The sequence below is a fragment of the Lonchura striata genome, chromosome 6 (genome assembly GCF_046129695.1).
Source record: "Lonchura striata isolate bLonStr1 chromosome 6, bLonStr1.mat, whole genome shotgun sequence".
Lineage (NCBI taxonomy): Eukaryota > Metazoa > Chordata > Aves > Passeriformes > Estrildidae > Lonchura > Lonchura striata.
Genome location: NC_134608.1, coordinates 52,766,130 through 52,789,042, shown reverse-complemented (window position 1 = coordinate 52,789,042; position 22,913 = coordinate 52,766,130). Strand labels below are relative to the sequence as shown.

The 22,913-nt window shown below is 48.2% G+C and overlaps 2 protein-coding genes across 2 annotated transcripts in view; one reads left to right on the top strand and one right to left on the bottom strand.

Moving 5' to 3' along the window:
- Positions 1 to 15,290, bottom strand: part of PLCB2 (phospholipase C beta 2) — a 36,243-nt gene extending 20,953 nt beyond the window's left edge. The window contains 6 exon segments of the mRNA XM_077784301.1: positions 1,386 to 1,439; positions 1,698 to 1,777; positions 2,447 to 2,587; positions 9,800 to 9,868; positions 11,392 to 11,469; positions 14,860 to 15,290. Coding sequence (XP_077640427.1) covers positions 1,386 to 1,439; positions 1,698 to 1,777; positions 2,447 to 2,587; positions 9,800 to 9,868; positions 11,392 to 11,469; positions 14,860 to 14,943 — 506 coding nt within the window. The 5' untranslated portion in view covers positions 14,944 to 15,290.
- Positions 15,291 to 21,120: 5,830 nt separating this feature from the next.
- INAFM2 (InaF motif containing 2) lies at positions 21,121 to 21,667 on the top strand. The gene has a single exon (XM_021556034.2). The coding sequence runs from the start codon at positions 21,281 to 21,283 to the stop codon at positions 21,665 to 21,667; it is 387 nt and encodes a 128-aa protein (XP_021411709.1). The 5' UTR covers positions 21,121 to 21,280.
- The last annotated feature ends 1,246 nt before the right edge of the window (positions 21,668 to 22,913 follow it).

Below are 22,913 nucleotides of genomic sequence, written 5' to 3'. Positions count from 1 at the left end.
ACCTGGAGATACTGAGTATTTTTATACATCTTGTTCTTAATCTGGACTATTTAATGCTCTGCATTTTTATCATTCTGCAAGAAATGGGCACTGAGAAGAGGTACATCCTGTATCAGATATTTTTTTTCTAGCTTGTTTCAGAGGAATAAGCTGGTTTCTCCCTGCAGCAATGCTACCTTGCTTGCATTTTAAAGATTAATTCAAAGCACTCTTCCCTAGTGTGTTATTCATTACAGACCTACACATTTTTAACATCCCTTTGATGAATATTCTGGTTTCTGACAATGAAATTCTGCTGGTTGGTTGTTTAGAAAACAAATAACAAAAAATGTTTAGTGTTGAATAAAGCTCAGCCCTCCAGGAGCCCATTTAGTCAGCACAGCCCTAATCCAGCACAGCTCTGTCTTACAACACACCCTGGGGCCTGTGTTTATTTGGGGCAATTAGTGCTCACTTCTTGTGATGCTGTAACACAGCACAGATCTAGAGCAGAGTGGTTCAAAACTTCCCAAATGCACTGTCTGCAGTTCCTTATTCTTAAAACAAAAGGTAATTTATGGACCCAAAAGGGAATTCAACATGGCAGTGCTGCCTTTTGTCATTCTACAAGCTAAATCAACACAGAGGAACCACAGGACCAGCCCTGGAGCAATTTTCTTGGGAAGACACTGAATGGCACAAAATCAGTTCCAGATTCATGCCACATAGTGCAGGGGAGAAGGGACAGGCTGGGCTTTGCTTCCCATTCTAATGGAGCCCTACCTGATGCACAAGGCCAAGCTGGGGACAGGGAAGGACAAATCTCCATCTGTTCTGCTCCTAAACCAGCACTAACATTGGCCCAGATGCTGCTTTGCTCTCATGCACATCCAGAGCGAAGACTGAGGGAAGGAGGAAGTGGGGAAGGACTGGAGTGGTCACACGGGGAAAAAGGAGACAAGAAAAGCAAGGGAGCCCTGCTGCAGGTGAGCTGGGGAGCCCAGCAAAGAGCTCTCCATATAGAGAACTCCTTACAGGAAAGGGAAACAATCCTACACCTCATCCACCTTTCAGCTCAGGTTTGAGAAATAATCTGTGATCAGAATTTTAACAGTTGCTTTGTTTTGTTGGTTTTTTTTCATGGTAACAACCAGGTAGTTATATCCGTGGCTATTTAAGCCATTTCTTGCTGCAGATGAAGGCCACAAAGTCTCCTTTCCAGACTCAAATTATGTGTCACCTAGCCGCAGCAGGTGCACTTCCATGGCCTCGACACAGAGGGAAAGTTCTCTGCCTCTTAAGTGCCAGAAGAGCAGATGGCTGAAGCCACTGAGCAACCATCCTCTCATCAGTTGCTCTGCCTGTAGTCTGACTGAACACACAATGAAACAAATATCCACACTCACTTCCGGACAGGAATCTTTCCGTCTTCATTCAGTTGCAATTTCAGCTTCACTAGACTGTGAAAAAAAAAATTAAACAAGATTATAAAAATGCATTTGTACAATCTTAAGAGATCCTACTAAGTGAGAAGGAAGGAAAAACATATACTTGGGAAAACAATCTAATAGTGAACTAAAAATCGGGGTCCTACAGACCATCAGCCCCCAGGCCTTGATCTGGAGGGACCTGGATGTTTGAAGTCTTATTTTGAAGTACTGTCAGAAAGAGCAGGACATGGACATTTCAGAGAAAAAATTTTCTCAGAAAGGACTTACATTTTCTCGAGGAAGGTGTAGCGGGGAGCATTGTACGTGAGGGGATTCCGGGCAATGGCCATAATATCCTCAGCCCAGTCCTGGAACAAACAGGGCAGAGGCAGTTGGGCTCTATTGAACTGCTCCAAGAAGTACACAGCAAACATGGAAAGGGGCACAGAATCCTGGAATTGTTTGAGTTGGAAGGGACCTTAAAGCCCATCCAGTCCCACATCCTGCCATCCATGCCACACCTTCCATTATCCCAGGTTGCTCCGAGCCCCGTCCAACCTGACCTTGAACACTTCCAGGAATGGGACAGCCAAAGCTTCACTGGGAACCCTGAGCCAGGGCCCCCCACCCTCACACATAAGAAAGTCTTCTCACATCCAATCAAAATCTACCCGCTTCCAGGTTAAAACTGTTACCCCTTATCCTGAGACTTCTGGGCTTGACTTTTATCACCTTCCTCCTGCCTATAAACACTAGGAGCTGAAACTTTTCCACTTCTCAGCAGCCTATTCATCCATACAAAACACATGAAAGACAACAATGACAAGTCTTCTAGTGATGCTTCTCTGTGCAAGGGCAGAAGCTTCTAGAACTATGGAGATACCACACCTGACTGGAACATAAACCTGCTTGTTTATAACCTTGTCAGTAATGCTGAAGGAGTTCAGGGTCCTGTCTCCCCTCTCCTTTCCTGCTCCTCACTGAATGCCCCAATCCTTAGTGGTTCCCAGTACTTCCAAGACCTCAGGCCCCAATACCTTGCAAATATTCTCCTTGTAGGACACAAAATTATGGAAAGTGAGATCAACCATGTCAGGGCCAGATACGATTGTCAGGTTCTTCAGCAGGAAGGTGCTGTAAGGGTAATCCAAGTTAAAAACCTCTCGGAGCTTCAGGGACTGCAAAAGAAACAGAACAGATGGGAGTAATTGGAGAATGAGGGAAAACTGTACCCAAAAAAACCCCCAAACAAACAGACCCCAATACACACATTGGCCCAAATTCACAGAAAGCATCTCAAGGGTTGCAAAATTGCTTAGTGCAATCTTCCTTTACTTGGCTTTCCTTATTTTTTATCTTTATTCTGGAGTCTGCATTACTGGATCCTCCATGGGACAAACCACCATAACTAACCCCTGTACAAGTCTGAAAAAGTCAAAGCAAGAGACTGCTCTTAAAGAAATTTCTTCTGGAACTTCAGGCTGGACTTGCAAACAAGTAGGGGAGTGTTTGGCCTGCTTGTGCCAGAGGTGTGTATCCAGTTGATTTTATCAAAACACACACACTAAAAAGTGTATTAGTGTGACACCCTTATGTGTAGCCTCCCTCCACAAGAAAGATGTTTTTTGGGACCCCCGTTACTTCCAAGTTGTCTTCTTCTCCTCCAAGCCCCATTTTCTTCTCCTGTCAGTTGGTAGTAGGGATTTTTTCCATAGCAATTCCAGTACCCTACAGCAATGGCTCACCAGAGACTTGTTTTGTTAAGCGTAAGGCTCATCCGATTAGTGGTACTTGGATTGCAGCACCATATGAAAGTATTTATAGAATTCTTTAAATTATTCAGCATTTTCTGCATTCCTATGCGTGGTGTCACTAAGCCAAGGTATCCAAGGTATCCTAGCATTTTACTGATGGTGCTATTTATAATGGGAAGATAAAAATTTCCATTCCTAGAATAAAGCACAGCAATCCATTATCTGAAGTGCAGGACAAATCCCTGTCCAAGCAGACAGGGAGCTGTCTGAGCACCTGCTCCTTTAGAAGCAGGGCAAAATCCACAATCTGGGATTGTTAGAGCAGGTCAGACTTGGAAGTTAAACAAGCTGGAATCTGAGCACACCTTCAGGTTTCAGCACCATGTCACACACACACAGCTGAATACACATTTTATAAGGAACTGCAGAATTTTTTTACTTCCATTTTCCTAATTTCTGGAGCATTTGCAATTTTGCCACATCTGTAGCAAACAGGCATCTTTAAGAAAAAAAGGACAGGCTGGATTGTAACTCTGGATCATCTGATGCTGTCTCTTATTTTGGAAAAGCACCTCTCCAAGGGGATAACTCTGAAACCTGTTTAATCCCTGACTATTTGGAAGGAGGGAAGAAATATGATTTGCCTATTTTCTACAAAGGGAATTTCTAAAATGGCTCCTTCTTGCCTCATGAACCATTTTCCTTCACAGAACTGAGCATCACCAAACACTCACATCTTCCCATGCTCGTGGCAACTCCTTGTTGGAGCTCAACTTTCCAGTGCCAGCAGCCAAGTGTTGGGATTTTAACTCCAGACTTAACTTCAACGTGCAAATGCACCAGCATTTGTTCAGCTCCAGCGCTGTACAGGAGGGGAGGCCCAAACAATAGTGAACTTGTGGTTGTGCTGAACTCATTTCCTGTATTTGTTATCCGGGGCTCCTCCCACCCCTTCCTTCTCGGCACACTGCTGTTTAGCAGATATTTGTCACCTGGCTCTCTTCAGATCTCTCTGTCTTCATGTCTCCAGCAAGCCAAGCACTTTTGCCCTTATCCAGGCAGTGGTGCATCCAACACCCAATGAAAATGTGGAGAGAGGACCAGAGACTGTGTGCAGGAGCTCTGAACCAGATCCACATTGTGGCTCTTTCACAACCCACACTCCTTTAGTGCCTTGTGCCACAGCTTCACTCTGGGATTACTCACGGTCACCTTGCAGGCAGCCATAAAGGAAAAATAGGAATTGCTGTATGAAAAGCAGGACACGCATACTAGTCATGCAAATCAGAAGGGAAACACTTAGCAAATCCCCTTAAAAAAACCCAGACAAGCAGAAAACAACTACTAGAGGAGTGGCTGAAATATGGAGTCAGCTGGTGTTTCACATCCAACCCTCCTGATTTCCCTAAAATTCTCAGCTGTACAGAGATTCACAGTCCAGAGAGAAGCAAATTCTCATGCAAATATAAACAAAGAGTTAGAGACAGGACAGAGAGGGATGGTCCTTTCTCTGCTTGAAAGGGGGCAGAGCTGACTGACTGCAGGGCCTGTTGTGTCACAGTGCTCTGACAGAGCTGTGTCTTGTGGCACTAGGACAACAAATCTTTTCTTTTGGGAGAGGAGAGCTCATGTTTGGTTGCCAGAAGGGAAAAAGAAAGTCCCAAGATATTTGGGGGATGCCTTTGACTCTGGAGGTAACACCCCTGTCCCCATCAGCCTTGCTGCTCCATGCTGCAGATATTGGCTGTGGAATGGGGAGGGCCAACCTGTCCCTGTGCCAAGCACCTCAGGGACACCAGCAGACAAGAATCCACAGTGAAGTACTCTCAGCCCTCAGTGTTTTACCTCAAGGAACTGGAAAATGCAGCAGCTCAGATTCCCAGGCACAGATTAGCCTAGGGTGTTCTGCAATCCAGCAGGGATACCCTGCCACAGACAAAAGAGAACGCGTGGCCCCAGAACTCACTGCACAACAATGGCAGAGCAGGAGGGCCCAGCACGGCAAAGGTCATCACTCACATGTGCCCATTTCCTTGCTCTGCTCCTGCTCCACCATTTATAAATCCTCTGCCAGACACAAGCTTGTACCTGCCTCTCTCTTGCACACTTACAGACTGGTGTCTCCATATAGCTCCACATGATCACTCTCCAGTTGGAAGGCTGGAATTAGACTTAGTTCAGCTCCATCCTGGGCTCACAAGTTGCTGAATCCCAATTCCAGAGCTGCTCAACCCCTGTTCTGCAGCAGAATCACTGACCACCCACAGTGTTTACAGCCTGTGGCTCACAGCCACAGCTCAGCTCCGATGGCACTGTGATTGCCCTGCATAGCTCCTGAACAGTCCCACTGGCTTCAACTTTATCATCTCAAAACATGAGTGGAACACTTTGGTATCATTTTCTTCCTGTACATGTGCAGTTCAGGCTGCATCTCCAGGTTCAACACCAACAGAATGTGGACAGAGGATGAATCTGGTTTATAATTATGACAATCAGAATGTTTGTTTTTATTAAAAATATGCCTGCCTCAAAGCCAATGCCTCCTGAAACATTAAACAAATCCCAAGACATAGCAAATAGCCCAGAAGTCTGGCTTAAAACATCATCTATTTTGGCTTTTATTATTATTAGATTCTCTGTCAGCATTCCGGGGTCTTGGTGCCTTAAAAAAGAAACCACGAGAAGCCCCACATATGGAGCAGCCCTTATTGTTTGTCATTACCAAAAAGAAAACACAGACCTGATTGTAAATAACAGCCTAGATTATTGGCACACTGTTGAACTACAGTCAATAACTTTTGAATATTTTTCTCTTCGCTGTTCAAAGGCGCTGCTCATTCTTATCTTTATTATTCTCTTGAACACACGCCAAAGTTCGCTCTGCCCCTTGTAAAAAAAAAAAAAAAAAAAAAAAATCCGCGAAGAAAAGTCACGGCAGAAAAGCGAAGCCGCTCTCAAAGAACCTCGCAGGGGCGGGTGAGCAGGGGAGCCCTGCGTAGGAGGGGCCAGCGAAGAGTCTGCCCTGCGGTGAGGCGAGGACTGGGGAAGGCAGGCGAGGGCCATTTCCATCTGGAGGTTGCTCCTGTGGCTGGCAGCCCTTAGTGAGTCCCTTTTCCACGCTGTGCTGGGCACCACTGCTCCCTAACCACGGATGGGGTTCCAGCTGTCACCTGTGCTGGCAGTGCTCACGGCAGCAGGTCCCTTCTCAAGTGGTTTGCCACGTGGTTGTTTTGGTGTTATTCTTCTTGCTGTGTGTAGAGGTTACAAAGGAAAACCCCAAACCTCCTCCTCGGCAGTGGTGGGAAAGTGTTACTGAAAGCAGGGAACTCCCAACATCGACAGTGACCCACCCCCTCCCAGGGAGACTTGTTAGTGCCCTGGGACTGAAAAACTCAGGGCAGGTTCCATCTTTGAGCTACGGCCCAAACTTGCACAGCCCCTTGCTGTGGAAAGCAGTGGCACAGATACTCTCCATACAGCTCTCTCCTTCCTCTGGACTTCCTTCAGTCACAATCTAGCAGGAAAACCAGGCCACAAGCTTTGCCTCAGAGCAGCTGCAGATTGACTGGGGCATCACTCACAGGGAAGGGGAAACAATGCTCCTTTTATTGCTGATGCCATCCACAGTTCTTCCGGCAGCTGTGATTCTGCTCTCCTTGTCCTAATCCTTGTCCTAAATAAGGCCCATGGTTTATTTCTTCTCCACCTTCAGGCAGTGAAACAAATTAACTCTTGGTATTAATTCCAACAATTCTATTCAGCAACAATTCAAAGCCACTATTTTGTAATAAGGCAGAACAGCACCCACATTGATCCTTCCACCTCTAAACAGGTTATTATTTGCTTCACCACACCAGTTTTTTATATTAATGCCTTTTGTAACAACGCCCCAGACATAGCTGCCCCACGTGGAGGGTGTGGTAGTTCATGGGAAGAATTTTTCCCTGCTTTCTGCATTCCTTTGTGAATTTCTGCTCTCAGGACAGCCAAATGAACATGACCCTGAGGGCTTTAAGCCAGAGGCATCAAGGATAGCGGAGCTATGTGTAAATAACAATTTTCTAGACCCAGATGGCACATCTTGGTTCAACACCCCTTCAGTGCCCACACAAGGCCTCCCAGGATCCACGAGGAAAAGATGGATAAGGAGCCAGTCTCGTGCATTTTACTAGATGTTACCACAGAATTCCAGAAAACTCCCTGACATAAAAAGGGGACTTATTTGAAATGAGTCTCTGTAAAATGCAGAATTCAAAAAGCACTTGGGATTTTCACAGCAAAGGTTGTCATCAAGTGCATCACTTCTGCTTACTGAGAATACTTAATAAATCAGTCAGTGCTTGACCTTTGCTTCGTTGGTCTTCAAAAATGAGCTCCAGCCAATTCCCATGGCTTTAAAATCCCATCCCTGGCCTATTACAACAGCTAGAACAGAGCAGCTCCATCAGGGTGCCTAGGGAAAAGTGCTGGAACAGGGCATACTCACTGGCACTTCTTTGACACATTCCTGCAGCTCCCAGCAATCTAGGATTCAGCAGCTTCCGAACCCAGAGGCATTATCTCACATTTAATAACCCCCTAAGGGCATTTCTTTCTTGCACTGATCTTTTATACTCACATTTCCATGACTGTGCAGGAAGCATTACCAAAGGCATGGTGACTTGAGGTGGGACAGCAGCAGCAGCATCTCCTGCTTGTGCCACTCCTACCTCTGGAAAATTCCACCTTATATGGAGATCCTGCACCAGAAGAAACCCTGAGTAACTGCTTCAAACCCTGAGTAAGCACTTTGTGCTCCCCTTCTCCATTCAGCTGCTGATACTACAGCACTCCACATCCCATTCATCTTACTTCTTCTGCCAGAATACAGTCCCTCCTACTCAGATGCTCTGCCCCCAGCAGCCACTTCATTCCTTTGTTAATCCTGCTGCTCTTCCATACCTTTGGTAGTTCTCATCAAATTTGGGAGTACACTAGAATTGACATAAATATGTATCCATTTAAGGTGTACACAACTTCCTAATGATTTCCTTTTAATCCCTAACATACAATTTACTTTTAGGAGGCAAATACTGCTGAACACTACATTGATATTTTACCATACACCCACGATGTTTCCTGAGTAGCAACAGTCAACTCAGGGCCTGTTATTACAGAAGGATTTTTTTCTGTGTGCATTGACTGATTTTTATCTGTATAAAATGTATCACTCATTAGATCAAGCATTCAATCAGCAGTTCAAGGTCTTCCTACAAACCAGCATGATTTTATTACCCCAAATAATTCTGTACCATTGGCAAACTGTCTTCTCCTGGTACTCTCCAATTAGTTTTCCTTAACGAATTCTTAAAATCTAGGACATGTTTCTCCAGCCTCCTGTTATCACCAGGACATCCAGCCATGGCCTCAGTACTTCCGCCAGCGATTTATTAACTATATCAAAGATCAATTCATTTTGCCAATAGGTTATTCCTCAAAGTTTAATACCTTAGAAAGAGTATCTCATTCCTGTCCTTCAAGTTAGCCTCTTCCTTAGTGTGTCTCATCTGGAAGGCAGCACTAACTCAAACAGCCCCTAATATTTTATTCTCTCAAATGAAAATCCAACCTCTGACAGCATTTTATAAGCACAATTCCCACAAAAGTTGCTGACAAAGTTTTAGGCTCATTGAAAACTGAAGTATGTTCCATTCTAGTGAACTTCTAAGGAGAAAGGCAGTTTCTCTGAGGGAAATATGATTTTTATTATGGGTACTGTTCTTGAGCTCTACTGTGCCTTTAGCACCCACCTTTTTATGGTATTTTGAGAAATCCTGGTCTTGGGGAGCTCTGAATAGTTCAGAGCAGTTGTGAAAACAGCCACACAACTTATGCAAAATGCTGCTTGGGGCTCAGGAGATATTGCAAAACCTTTCCCTTTTGCCTTAGAGAGTCACCTATGTCACCACATGATGCATCAGCTTTACTTCTTTAGTCCCTTTTCCACCTTTGTGCTTTACTGCAGTTTTCTGCTTGCCTTTTCCATACATGGAAAAGTTAAAAGCAAACAAAGAAAAAGGCCCAGAAACAAAGTCCTAACAAGGGCCTTAAGAAGCTTCAATTATAACTGAAATCAAGAACAAAACCCTGATCATGTGCAAAGGTTAAACTATATGGGGGAGGAAAAAGAACCAAATTAGTTTTTCTGAAAATGCATTTTCTTCCCTTTAAAGGGAAAACCCAGCACACACTGTTGGAATAGCATTGTAACTCCAGGTTTGTGGATACCCTGTACATCCTTACACAAGAGTAGCTCTGATGTCTCAGTGCAGGAGCATCAGAGTTGCCAGCAGACTTAACAGAGAAGCAGGGCACTTGGAAGGGGAATTTGTTTTCCTGGCTTTCTGACATATTCCGTCCAGTGAGCCCATCTATCATAGTCTGGAAGTGCTGCTTTTGGGTGCACAGAGGGCCCCTAGGAGGTCAGGGACGAGTCAAGATGGCTTTTCTGTATTTACATAGCTGTGATGTAAGGAGAGGAGATCCTTTCTAGCTGCTTCCTACAGAAATCCAGGACAAACTGCCTGAGCCCACCAAAACATCAGGTAGCCCTGCCTTTCCACTTTAACACAGGGCAGAAAGAAGTTACGGCCTCACCTTGGGCATTTTGGCAAATCGTCCTGCTCGGGTGTCTCGGATGCTGGTGATATCCAGAATTTCTCTTTCCTACAAACAGAATAAGGACAAGAAAAATGAAGAAAGCACTCCATGACAGAGCCCCCAGAAGCTGTAAATCAGGTTTGGCTTTGGTTTAGCATCTTTCCCTATGGAAAAGCTGTCCCAGCAGGAACAAGGCAGGGGGGAAAGCCATTCCCACAGAGGACACTGCACAGCCTTCCCCAGGCAGACCCTCTGTGTCCTCACTACTGGCTTGCTGTCTTGCTTGTTCTTTTAATATCCAACCTGAATTTCCTTCCTCTGTTACTAATTTTTCTTCTCACCATGGATCTGGAGAACAAATTATACTTGTTGCAGCAGATAATATTATTTTCCAAGATCACATTACAGGACAATGTGGATGCCATGTCTTCTGGCTCTATCTCCATTTTATTGTTAAGCAGGAAGTAATTTTACTCCTAATCCTGCTCCTTTCTGAGTTCCTAGTGCAAAAGCAGTTCAGTTTATTTTAGCTGCTCACCAACAGTATTTTCTGGGAATGCGAGACCCTTTCCAGTCTGGCTTTCCTCGTGGCAGCTATGCTTCCTTCCCCCAGTCCCTTTCCCAGGTATCCCAGTGAAGTATTTCCCCTTTCCATGGTGACACCAGCTCCCCTTGCCTCATTTCATACTCCACTTTGTTCTGGTGGAACCCTTAGAGCAGATATTCTACAGCTCGAGTGGACCTCGAAAGCAGAACTGGAGTGGCAGAAACATCAAAGGGTGTGACAGTCCCCAGCACCGTGACACTTCTCAGGGAATGTGGCTGTGGCAGGGCCCAGTCCCAGCTGGCACTGGGCACAATCTCTGGAAGGGCAGAGCTCACCCAAACCCACCAGGTCCTTGGGCAGGGCAGGACTGTCTGACTCTGCCATGGCATGTAGGTCAGGCGGAGGAAGTAGAGCTGAACCACAGCCTGCTCTGGAAAGCGGAAGTAAGCCCAGCCTTCCACCTCCCTCTCCATCACTTGATGTACTCATCACTGAGCAACTGAATTCTCTTTCCTCCATGTGTTGTCTCTCCCTCTCCTCCAACAGCTGGCATCTTGTGCTTTGCTCCAGCAGCCTGTGAACACAGCCCTGAGCACAACTTGCTCTCCAAACTCCATGTAGGCCTACAACACTATGGTCACTACTTTTTAATAAAAATGTCTAAAACCCCAATGAGTCAGTTAATGGCCCCACTCTACAGGTTAGGAGAATCCTGTATCTTGCTGGGTGACAGGCATATTGGAACTGTTCTCCATGAAGTCCTTTGAAGGACACACAATGAGCTTTGCAGGAGTCAAAAAAGGTGAAAGCGTGAAAGGCACAGAAAGGTCACACTCACACCTTCAGTTCTTGCACTATCCTGGTGCTGTGAAGACCAACCTGCCACTGACCAGCTCCCACTCCTCAGTGGGGTGTCCCTGCTAAGAGGAATGAATGTGGCAGTTTGCTCCCAAGTGCAGGACTCGAGCATTTGCAGGGTTGTCACCTCACACAAACCTGACCTGGCTGGTTGGAGCCTGAGCTGCAGAGTCTCAGCACTTACCGTGCTCTGATAGGTCCAGTACACGTAAAAGCCCTGGGGATCCACTCGGAGAATCACAGGAGAAGCATTTGATGTTTCCTGACCAAAAAAACAACAAAAGAAAGAATGTTGGCACCTTGGAAGACTTGGAGAAAACATCCTGGGACATGAGGTTCCCAGTTGAAATACAGACCCAGGCAGGTGAACATCCTCTGGGATTTATGAAAACGAACCCAAGGATTTTAGGACATCTCCACAGTGACACCTGTGACAAGAACAGCTCTCTTGGAGTTTTCTATACAAAGAGCTGAGATAAAGTATCTGGAGATTCAATTAATTGTTTCATTAGAAAAGTCTTCTTTGGCCTGCTTCATTCTACAAGCTCAGGAGTAACCCAAGCCAAGCAGAACAAGCATTCATCCATGGCATCTCCCATCCAGGTGTTCATGCAGATTATCTGGGCTCCTAGTCAGGAAAGCTTCAAGGAGGGGATGCACCAATGCAGCATCATTATGCTGCTTTAGATGGGGATTCTGAAACTCCACAGATCTTCTTTACATTGACCATTGAAGGAAGCAGCTATGCAGACACCCACACCAGAGGCTGCAATCAGATGAAATCATTTGGGGCTGATCCTGAAGCCCACACAGCCATTTCTGGGAAGACTCCAGATTCAATTCAGGAAGCTGGAACATATAACTGCCAATATGAAACCAGTAATGAAATCTGGAAGTTGTACTTGTCTCTTGGCCTCAGATTCTTCAGTTTTTTACTGAACTCATACTTCACTCTAGAGTGTATCTGTATATTCAGGGACCTCCATTTCCATACGCAATATTTACAGTAAAGTGCTCACTGCACAGCACATCATACGTGGTCCTTTTACTGCCTCCTGTCTTCCTCCTGCTGTGCCAGGGCCAGCACCTTGTCCATATTGCTCTGGGCTGGCTCCCTGCACACGTGTCCACAGAGAGCAGAACAGGCCCCACAGTACCACCAGAGAGGATTGTGCCATGTTCTAGATTGTCCTTATCTCCCACAGAGCAGCTTTCTGGTGGTCAAGCTGAGGCTGCAAGGAAGCTGCTGCCACCCAGACTCCTAGGCAGGGCCAGGCCTGCCAGGGAGTGCAGGCAGCCTCTCCAATGGGGCAGCTCCTGGCAGCAAAGTAAATGAGCAGTCCTGCAGAGGATGGTCTGGCAGCCAACCGGCTGCTTCTCATTCTGTGGGGCAAACACTGTCTGCTAAAATCCTGTAAACCATAATCTTTCAGAGATAGGAAGAGTTTTGACTCTACTATGAGGACTCAGAGGCAGCACGGAGCCAAACACACACCCATTTGCCCTGCTCAAGAAGTCAGCTACTGTTGTGCGTCCTGCCTGGGGTTCTGACAGGGATCCCAGCTGGTTCTTTACCTCTGCTGCCACCCATGTAGTAGAACTTCACCTCTTCAGTCTGCTTAGGAGCCCCAGCTTGCTGGATGCTGAACAAAGCACTGCAGAGCTGCTCCTTACCCCAAGGCCCTGTAACTAACTCCTTCGGACAGGTCAGAACAGTCCAACCTGTCAGGGATCCATTGATCTCACCTCTAGACAGTGCCTTACCAAAGCTGGACAAGGTGAGGGCTCTGTAGAAAAAGCGTTGGTTTGCTTTTTTTGCTGGAAGGCCCTAGTTCAGTCCCAAGCTGATGTTCCTTAACTCCTTTGCCTCACTTATCCTGGAGCGAGTTCAAAACTGTTACCAACAGTACAGTCATGTCAATTGAAAGAGATACAAAAACCACAACACATGAATTCTGAAGCACAGCAATCCTGCAGTCTGGAGCTCTCACCATGATCCTCTGCAGCCTGTTCTAACCATGGACTGGGAAAGCCCAGTGCGACAGAGCAATGTGACCAGAATAGCCCACTCATGGAGAAGCCTTTCTTTATTGGTGGAGATCAAGCCTGTAAACTACTTATGAGGCAACCGCTTAGAAATGTTTACAAATATGTAAACCTTAAGGAAAGATCCAGATGGGAATTGAGCTCACTAATCAACTGCTACAACAGGAAATAAACATTTGGTGAGTCTTGGAAGCCCAACTGACTCACCTTGGTTTTCAGGGGAACCTATCCCAAGAATACCCAGTGAAGTACTTAACAGATCCCAGTTCTTGGGAGAATGGTCCCCAAGGACTGAGCAAAAAGTCATCAGAAATTTTAGACAAGTTTGGCTACTGTTATTCTGAGAAAGCAAATTTCAAATTCTAAGAAGCCCCAAGTGCACTCTGCAGGCAGTGGGCCCACAGGAAAGAGGAAGGCTGTGCTTTTCACTGTACCCCAGTGTCATCCTCCTGTTTATGTACTGCTAACAGGGGAACCGGCAGCCATATTCCAACTCATATTCCTCACATCCGTCCTTCCTGCCAGCTGCACAGTACACTGCTCTCATTCTCAGTGCTGCTGGACCACCTCGCTGATGTTACACACAGATGATCTGATCCACTCCCCCACATGCCCCTTTGGGACTTAACACTCCATTTCAGCTTCACACCCACAAAAGTGCTAATCTCTCCTGCACTGCTGCTGCAGCCTCCTTCTGATCATCTCATCTGTAACACGCCATGAACCATCTCCCTACATCCTTGTGAATACCCATAATCTGGGCTTTTCCCCTTTTATCAACATTCATGCTCAACAGCAGACAGACCATCTCCATACAGCACAGATGGGCAGATGCTCTTCTCCTGCTCAGGTTTGTGGGTGCTGGGGTAAGCACTCCTTTGCCTCCTTAGAAAGTGAGGAGGGGAATTCTTACATTCCAATGATCTGCTGCTGCTCTACATTTTCTTCTTCTCACACAGAAAGGCAGTGACTGCAAAGCAGCTGTTTTGAAGGTAGAGGACAATGAGCTGGAGAGAGCAGCAGCTTGCTGCAGCACTCAGAGGCTTCAGCCCTGTTAAAGCACAGGCCCTTTGCTGTTCAGTCATTCCCAGACCCAGGGGCTGGGCAGGCGTGGGAGGCCATGGCTCACCCCCGATCCACTCAGGCAACAGGGCCATAAGAGGAAGCAACTTGGAGCCTGACTTCATCTCTATCTGCAAAGTGCAATGCGTGCTTTTTGCTCTGGAGTAGATCCTGCCCCTCATGCTCCTCCAGAAAGTCCAAATGTGGCATTTGCATCTCACCCCACAGAGACTCCCAGCAGCGATCACCTTCCTGAGGGCTGCACACACAGACCCAGTGCACACTCACTCCATTTGTTTCCATCCACCACTACAAGAGGTGTAGAAAATGTATCCTCAACCCCTTACATACACACAACATCCCCTTAACTTCAGTCCTCAGCCTTCCTGTTCTTCCCAGTTCCCTCTCCCTGACCAGAGATCTCTGCTGTCAAGTGGGATACCACACTGAACGCAGGCTCCCAGCCTCCCCACAAACTGTGACCCAGCCAGTGTCTCCCTGCCACCACAGGCACAGCCTAGGGAAGGAACACCCCAGTACTCACATCATCCCATTTGATGAAGCGGTCACCCTTGCACAGGTACTCCTTCACCTCCGTGGGCCGCAGGACAGGGTTCAGCACAGACATGGTCCTGCAGATGTGCTCCTCAGCTACCAGAAGCAAGAGCAACTGCACAATTCACTCCTCCTTAGCCCCCTCTCCTCTATCTCTGCCTCTCACGTGGCAGGGCGTTCTGCCATGGCCACGGTTGGCATCGGAGAGCAAACAAGCTCTTATATCCCAGCCCAGTTTAGGAGGGGCAGGGACAGGCAGGCGAGGAGCGCTGAATCTGCATTGTAAATCAACAGCTCTCCAGGCAAGCAGAGCCTCACCCAAGGTCACCCAGAGGAAGGCTGGCGATGGCTGGGGTGCTGGGGGGCAGAAACACCCACTGTCCCTCCGGGAGGGATCCACTCCTTGGAGCTGTGCTGGTGAGGCACCCGGCTCGGTGAACTTCCGCAACTCAACTTCCTTAAATGCTCTCTTGACGAAGTACAGGCATTGCCAGAAACGCTCCAACTGCTTCAGCAGCTGTGGTTACGGAGCAGCTCAGCTCTGACTACAAGCAGACTGCCCCCTTCATGCAAGAGGCCAGATGTCCCAGGAAACAAGCTCATTCCTTGCTTGGACAGATTCCATTTCTGGGGCCACTCACTGCACTGTCCAGTCTTAAACAGTTTTCCTTTCTCTTATGGGCTCTTCTGAATGTCAGCCTCAAAGTGAGACAGACCAGCAGGGCAGCTGGAAATTCCCCAGATGAAATAAAACATTCCCAGAGTCCCAGGAACTGCGCTGTTCCACAGACTCACTTGGCTCTGCAGCAGATGCATGGGACACAGAACAGGAGAGGTGGGCAAAATGGGGATTATAATGACAAGGCAGCAGGGAAGTGACCAAAAGTGGAACAGGTTAAAGGCAAACAGGGCCAAATGAGTCTCTGCTCCTGACCTTGGAATGAAGGAATTCCATGTGGGCAGCAGAGGAGGAAGAAGCTCCACTGGCTGATGGGCACTGGCTAACCTGGAGAGCAGCTTATGAAAAAGCCTGACATGGGCAAGACCAATTTTAGTCAGAGGCAGAGCCCTCAACTAGTAACAAGTGGAAATAACTGTGCTATGATTGCTGCAGATTTCCAGGCACATGGTGGGATGTCATCCTCATCTCCTATCAAAGCCAAGGCTGCCATTGCTCAAAGGGACAAGCTGCTGGCAAAAGTAGCACAGAAGAAGGGGGGGGGAACAAACACACCCCCCCCCCCCCCCCCCCCCAATTTAGCAAGGGGAGCCAGCTGCATATTTTGTTCTTTCCTTTCTTCCCAGGCCTGATGTGATAAGTCTGGCACTTTGGAGCAGCCTGGACAGCTGGGGAATGGTCACTGAAGGAATCCTAAGGTCATTCTCAGGTGTTAGTAGCACAAGGCAGGAGAAATTAAGTGGAATCTCTAGCAAGTGCTCCAACTGTAAAACAATAAAGGCAGGAATCAGAGCTCCCTGCTGCAGGAAAAGAGAACTCTGAGCAAATGCAACATCCTTTGTCTTTCAAGGGGTTTACCTGCCAAAAAAAAATCCTGGAAATAAGACTGCTTCCACATTTCCAGTTACCATGGCATTTTCTGCATTTATCAATCTTGCACTTAAAGGAATTGGCTATCCAACAGAAGGCTGTTGGCTCTCTTTCCTTAGGGATATTCCAGGCCCAGCCTGCCAGTGTCACCAGGCCCAGTGTCACCAGGATCCCACACTCAGGAAAAGTGGTTACTGCCAAGCAGAGAAGCAGATGACAAAGGGTATAGTGAGGAGTGAAAGTTCTCTACCCTTGCCTGATCTCTTCTGCAAGGCCAGAGCATCTTCAGGTTTGCTTCCCTTTAAATTAGGGAGCAGCAATGGAGAGAATAGAGAGTATTAATCTTGCTTGGAGGTGCTGCAGTCCTCCCAGCCTCTGGAACACTGACAGCACTGCAGGAAGGCCCTGGAGGTCACAGCTGCAAACCAGTGAGAGCTTTGCCACCTGGTACTGCCAAGGGCAGGTGAGATCAGTCATAGCTACTGGATCCCATAGCTTGACTGGTATTATCAGTTATCACAGCTTTGTGAAGCAAGTGTGCCTTCCTGCCAGGGCCTCACTGAGAGGCTGCTTCTGGCCTTCTCTCACACCCAAGATATTCATCAGCTTTCTCTGCCTCATCAACAAAGTAAGCAAGAATCCTGCCACAGCTTAACTCGCATGTCGCTCAAGGTCAGCTTTCCCAAAGGACTAAAACCTTAATTCAATGAATAATGAAATCATCATTAAGACTCAACCAAACACAAGCAGTGAAGAGCAGCGCCCAAATTGGTGGCTGCCCTGCAAGGCCACATGATGCCCAACAGCAAGGGCCAAACCCCCACTTGCATAAAGGCTGTCTTAAAAGCTGCAGCTCCCTTCCTCTTGCCCAACCCAGACTCCTTATCTTCCACTTCACACTCCCTGCTGTGTAGGAGCCTCTGTCCCTTGCATGCAGAGATGGCTGATGGAGCCCTGATAGGATAGAGCAGCAGTCCTGCCCTCTGCAGAGAGCTCCAACATCAGGAGCAGGCACAAACAGCAGCACTCGAGCAGTATTTGTTTATTCAAGCCATCCTTTATTTTCTTTGTCCTGTAAGGCCCATCACCCAGTGCACACTCATCCCACATCCCTTTGTCTCCTTGCTTTCCTCCCATACCTTCCCTACCAGGCAACTCACCACTTACTGCAACAGTTTTGATATGCAAGCATTTCCCTTTCTTTAATTTACTACTCTTCCTTCTCTTGCTGTGCTACCTATCCAGCAGCCTGCACCTCCCAAAGGGTGCATGCAGCAGCAAGGCAGGCAGCATCACCCTTCAGACAAGGTTTAGGAGACGAGGTTTCCAGACACTGATTTAAGCCACATCATTAAACCTCCCTCCTGACTTCCAGCAAATTACTGTAACCTCCACCCCATTTTACTCCAGTCGCACAGAAAATCTGTAAGAGGAGAATTACTTTGCCATGTGTAATGCTGTCCTCTAGTGAAGAGCTGTGACACTGCACATCAGTGTCACAATGAACGCCCAGCTCTGTAAATGCCAGCCCACCCCCCTGCTCCTGTGGCTGCTCTTTGCTCAGAGCGCTGGCAATCCGGAAAGGATTAACCATACCATTAAGACCACAAAGCCAATAGTTTCTTACCACCCTGGGGAGCAGAACTGCTGAGTGTGTGTACAGGGGCATATCTTGTGTCCCACTTTGAGCCAAAACCACAAGGCCAAGGACTCCTGACAGTTCGCAGCATGACTCTTCAGCTTGATCTGCAAAAGTCAGAGGGCAGTGGACTATGGCACAGAGAAGTGGCCACAGATGCCACAAAACCATAAAAGCAGTGAGGTCTAATGCAAAAAAACCCCAAACCCCAAGAAACTCTCTGTTCAACCACCAAGACATGGTTAGGCCTATAATTAACTGCTCACTGGGTAGTGTGTTGTCTTTACAACACTGATGGCTTTCAGCATATTTCCAAGCAGCACAGTGAGTGCCAGGTCACTGCTGCCCAGAGCTGGCTGAACCATGCCATTCCTGACTGCTGGGAAAAGAACAAGACTTTCCAAGACAGGTCATTAACAGGAAAGAAGAGCATGAGGAGCAGTGGCACACAAACAACATGCCACATGCCCATCTCTTTTTACTCCGCTACGTCAGTAGCAGAGTTAAAAGAACAGGAAAGCAAATTGTACCACACCTGGAGGTGGATGCAGCCAGCTCCTGCCTGTATTCACCTCCACTACAAAACACTGCACAGGAAATCAGGATACTGGGGGAGCAAGTCCTGTTCTGCTCTTAAGCTCATCAACATTTATTTCCCACTGCACCAGCCCAACTTACTCCAACTGTTTGCCTACTCAGTTCACAAAACTAAACAGATGTCAGCCATGGTCTTCTCTGACCCTTCCACAAACTTCACTTTTCCATGTGCTAGCTCAAAGCTCTTGTTTCTATAATATCCAGCCTCAACCTACAGCACTCTCTTCCTCCCTGCAAAGGCCTTTGCACAGCCCAGAGAGATGTCTCAGGCATCCCATCCAGTATTCTGCTACTCTCAGAAACAGGGTCTGCAAGGAGAGAATCTATCTCAGGCCAGCAATCTTCCCTTAATTAAGTCTTCCCTATCCTGCAGCACTGGGAGGCTATTCACTGACTGTGATTGTAGGAAATCAATAACACAGGTTCATTTAGCTACATCCTTCAGGGGCCCTTGGAGAGCAAACAAACATCCCACTGCAAGAGGTAGCAGCAGAATTCAAGCTTTCTAGTGGACCCTCAGACATGAGAAGTCAAAAATTAAAGGAGCTTATAAAGAACAGGAGCCAGCAGAGTAGTTTTTGGAGTGGTGGGAGGAAGGCTGTTTAGGAACTCTGTAGCTCTCCTTCCTTGACAGGAGTCCCTGAGTGCATCACATATCCCTGACTCTGTCTCCAGCAAGTGATCTCTTTTGTGATCTTTAGGAAGAATCCTAGAGAGGGATAATTTGCAAGCTGTGCCTAGTATCAGACTTTACAAGAACCCAGAGCTCCAGTTTTGCACCACAGGAGTCCACTCGGAGCACAGCTTGGTGTTTTAGCAAAAACCCCAAAGACAAAGCAAGCACCATTACTGCAGCTCCTTTAGGGGTGGTTGTCAGCAAGGAGTTCTTTTAGGAGAGAAGGCACAGACCTGCTCACAGCTGCCTAGAGAGAAGCTCACACTTAATTATTTGTCGACAATAAAATGAAAAGCTTTCACCTGACTTTGGCAAAAGCCAAAACTTCACATTTAATGAACACAAGCCTTGTCTTACTCAAAGCCCTGAGAGCAGAGGGTTGGCAGGGAGAACACCAAATTTCTTGAATAGTATCATGGAATTGTGTGTTTTAGGGAGGGCAAGTCTCCACTGCAGCATGAATGAGTCACAAATAAATGCAACAAGGAGGTGAAGCTGTTGGGCTGAAGGCAGAACATTGCAAGCTCACGACACTCAGTAGATTTGCTGGGAATGTTCCAACAATTCTTCTGCACATCCAGCCTTATCTGGTTCCTAAATAGGGAAGGGTGAATACATGTTTTGACAATGAACAGATACATCAATCATATTGCTAATGGCATTGATACGAGTGGACACATATAACATTTGGTTGGAAGGTTCATCTAGAGGTCAGCTTTGGCCCAGGGCCTATTGTTCAGGCCTCGGTACTTCAACCTGATGAGCAGCAGGCAAAAACTGTCAAGGCCTCACTAAGCCCCAAATGCATGCTTGGTACATGTCAACTCTCTGCTTCTTAACTGGAATTAAGCAAGTGCACAGGGAAGGGACTTGTGGAAGGTAGTACCTCATCATCATTTCACCTGCTGAACCAAAAAGGAGAAGAAGAAGCTGGAGCAAACCCATCATTAAGGGAAAACACATTGAAAAATTACTAGAAAATCCATTTTGTAGGAATTGCTACAAATTCCCTTTCCAAGAATTACAATTATTTTGCAGCTACTCCATTTATTCCATAATATGTCTTCTTGGGGAAGCCTCTGGGTAATAGCTAGTTCTCCAGTTGCTGTAGCCTCTTCCAGAATTACAAGTCCTGGTTTACCAGAGGTTTCTGCTGCAACCACTACACCTGACTGACCTCAGATTGAAGGGAGGGAGAAAATTATTTCAGGAAGCACAGCTACATCATCTGCAAAAGTAATTTTCTTGCACCATAAAGAAAAAAAATCTAATTTATACCTCAAATCAGCATTTTCGTTTATTTTGAACACGAGAACAGAACAATTTTGTAGGGAACTAACACCTGTGGAGTAAGGTGAAACCATACCTTATGAGGAAATTTAGACTGTATCAATAACGGGCTTGGGAAGAGCCCAATTTGGACAAAACTAAGGCAGTCGTTCCCTCTAAAAAGTTGCCGCTTGGCTCGGGCACCCTTGCAGTCTCACAGAGGCGCAGGCAGCACATACCTGCATCAGGGGCACAGCAAAAGCTAACTCCATCGGGAGGCCAAGGTAGAGAGGAGAGTCCTGACCTCGGCCACGCTCCAGGAGGCCGTGCAGGAGCCTTCCCGCGGCTTGGCGAGCGCTGCCCACGTCCCCGAGGCACCGCTCCCCAGCCACCCCTCACGCCCGACGGGCAAAGGCTGAGGGGACGCGGGCCCTGAGGGAGGGGGCGCATTTTAAAGGTGGCCCGGGCTCCTCCCCCTGCCCTCCCCTCCTGTCGTTCCCACCCCTCAGGGCGGGGCTGCCCCCTACGCTCCGCCCCTCGCCCCCGGCGGGGCAGCGCGGGCAGCGGCACCGGTGGCAGCGCGGGCGGTACCGGCATGTCCTGAGCGGCGGCGGCGGCCGATCCGGGCCGGAGCCAGCACGGAGGGCTCGGTGGAGCAGCGGGCCAAGGGCCGGGCCCCCATGAAGGAGAAGGAGGCGGGCGCGGAGCGGGGCAAGCCCGCCACTTACACCGGGGACAAGAAGGCGCGCATGGCGGCCAAGACCAACAAGAAGTGGGTGCGCCTGGCCACCGTGCTGGCCTACGTGCTCTCCGTCTCGCTGGCCGCCATCGTGCTCGCCGTCTACTACAGCCTCATCTGGCAGCCGGTGCGCGGCAGCGGCGGCTCCTCCAGCCCCGGCCCCGGCGCCGCCGCCACCCCCGCGCAGCTCCGCGCCGCGCCCGCCGGACCTACGGCGGGGCCTCCGCCCGCGCCGCCGCGCGCCGGCCCCGGCCCCGCCGCCGCCGCCCCGCCGGCCGCGTCCCCCTCGCCCGCGGCCGGGAGCGGGCCGGGCGCCGGCAGCCCCTGAGCCGGGCGGGCCGCGGGAGGCCGCGCGCCGCCGGGGATGCGGCCGCGGGGCTCGGCCGAGGATGGAGACCGATGGCTCGCCCGTCCCTGCGGCAGCGTGCAGCGCCCGCGGAGACTGACCGGAGACTGACCTGGAGACTGACTCGATCCCGTTTGGACTCGGTGGAACTGCGGTATCTTCTTTTCCCCCCGGTTTTTCCTCAAAAGGGAATTCTGTGGCTTCGTTTTCTTCCTCACCAGGGCTAGCTTCTCCCTTTGAACCCGCATTGAATTCCTGCGCTGTTTATGCCAGTCTGTTACCTATACAAGGATATCGGTGTCCAAAATTCCTCGCTATTTACAGGATCAGCTGGGAACAATACGAATTTAGAGGCTGTAATCCATTGTTGAAGTAAAAACAGTTTTGTTTAACGATGAGCATAAACTTATTTAAAATATGTGGAAGGTAAATTGACTTGTTTACTATATTAAAATATTTTCCCAATATGAAAGTCTCTGTAACAAAGTATGTTCTCTTCGGTGGTGGGAGGAGGAATGCTGAGCTGGAAGGGTCTGAGTAGCAAAAATTTGGCCACTGCAATGGGCAACTGTGGTATCTGATGTTGATTCATTTGTCACTGGTCTCCATAGGTGAGGCTGGAGAAACCTCTGTACGTGGCTAATTGTGGAAGCGAAGCGGTGGTGCTGGAAAGGTTTGGTCTGTGCTGGCAGAGCAGATGGAGCTGTGGCGGTGGGTGCTGCTGGGCTCTGAGCTGCGGCGCAGTTGTGCCCTCGTGCTGCTGCCTGTGAGGGACGGCAGCACTTACAGATCGTTCCCGCACCTCTGGGGCATGCGGAATCAGGGTAGGTCTGGCCCAGGCAGCTCCTGGTGAGTCCTGGGAAGGCTGTCCTCTCAGCTCCGTGGTTTCCTGCCCTGTGGTCCTCAGAAATCTTCTATTCCTTGATGAGCAGAGTGAAAAAATGGCCTTTAATGACTCTGGGATGTGGGATATAAACTAGGAAACCGTAAGAGCCATGTTGTTCCAAGCTGCTGCTTTCCAGATGGATGGATTCAGCTGAATCTGTGAGGCTGCCAGGCTGTGCTGCATCCCTATGAAAGAATCACAGCAGTTCTGATTCCTTCTGCTGAGGGATGCAAATGTGGTGTAACGTGGCTCACGCATTTCAGTTGTGCAGATCACAAAGGTACCATAAAATACAGCACTTGCTGCTTGAAAAGAGCTGTTTCATATAAAAATCGGAGTTTG

Excerpts from the sequence above, each read along its gene's own strand:
- INAFM2 (XM_021556034.2), top strand. The coding sequence starts at position 21,281 with ATGAAGGAGAAGGAGGCGGGCGCGGAGCGGGGCAAGCCCGCCACTTAC.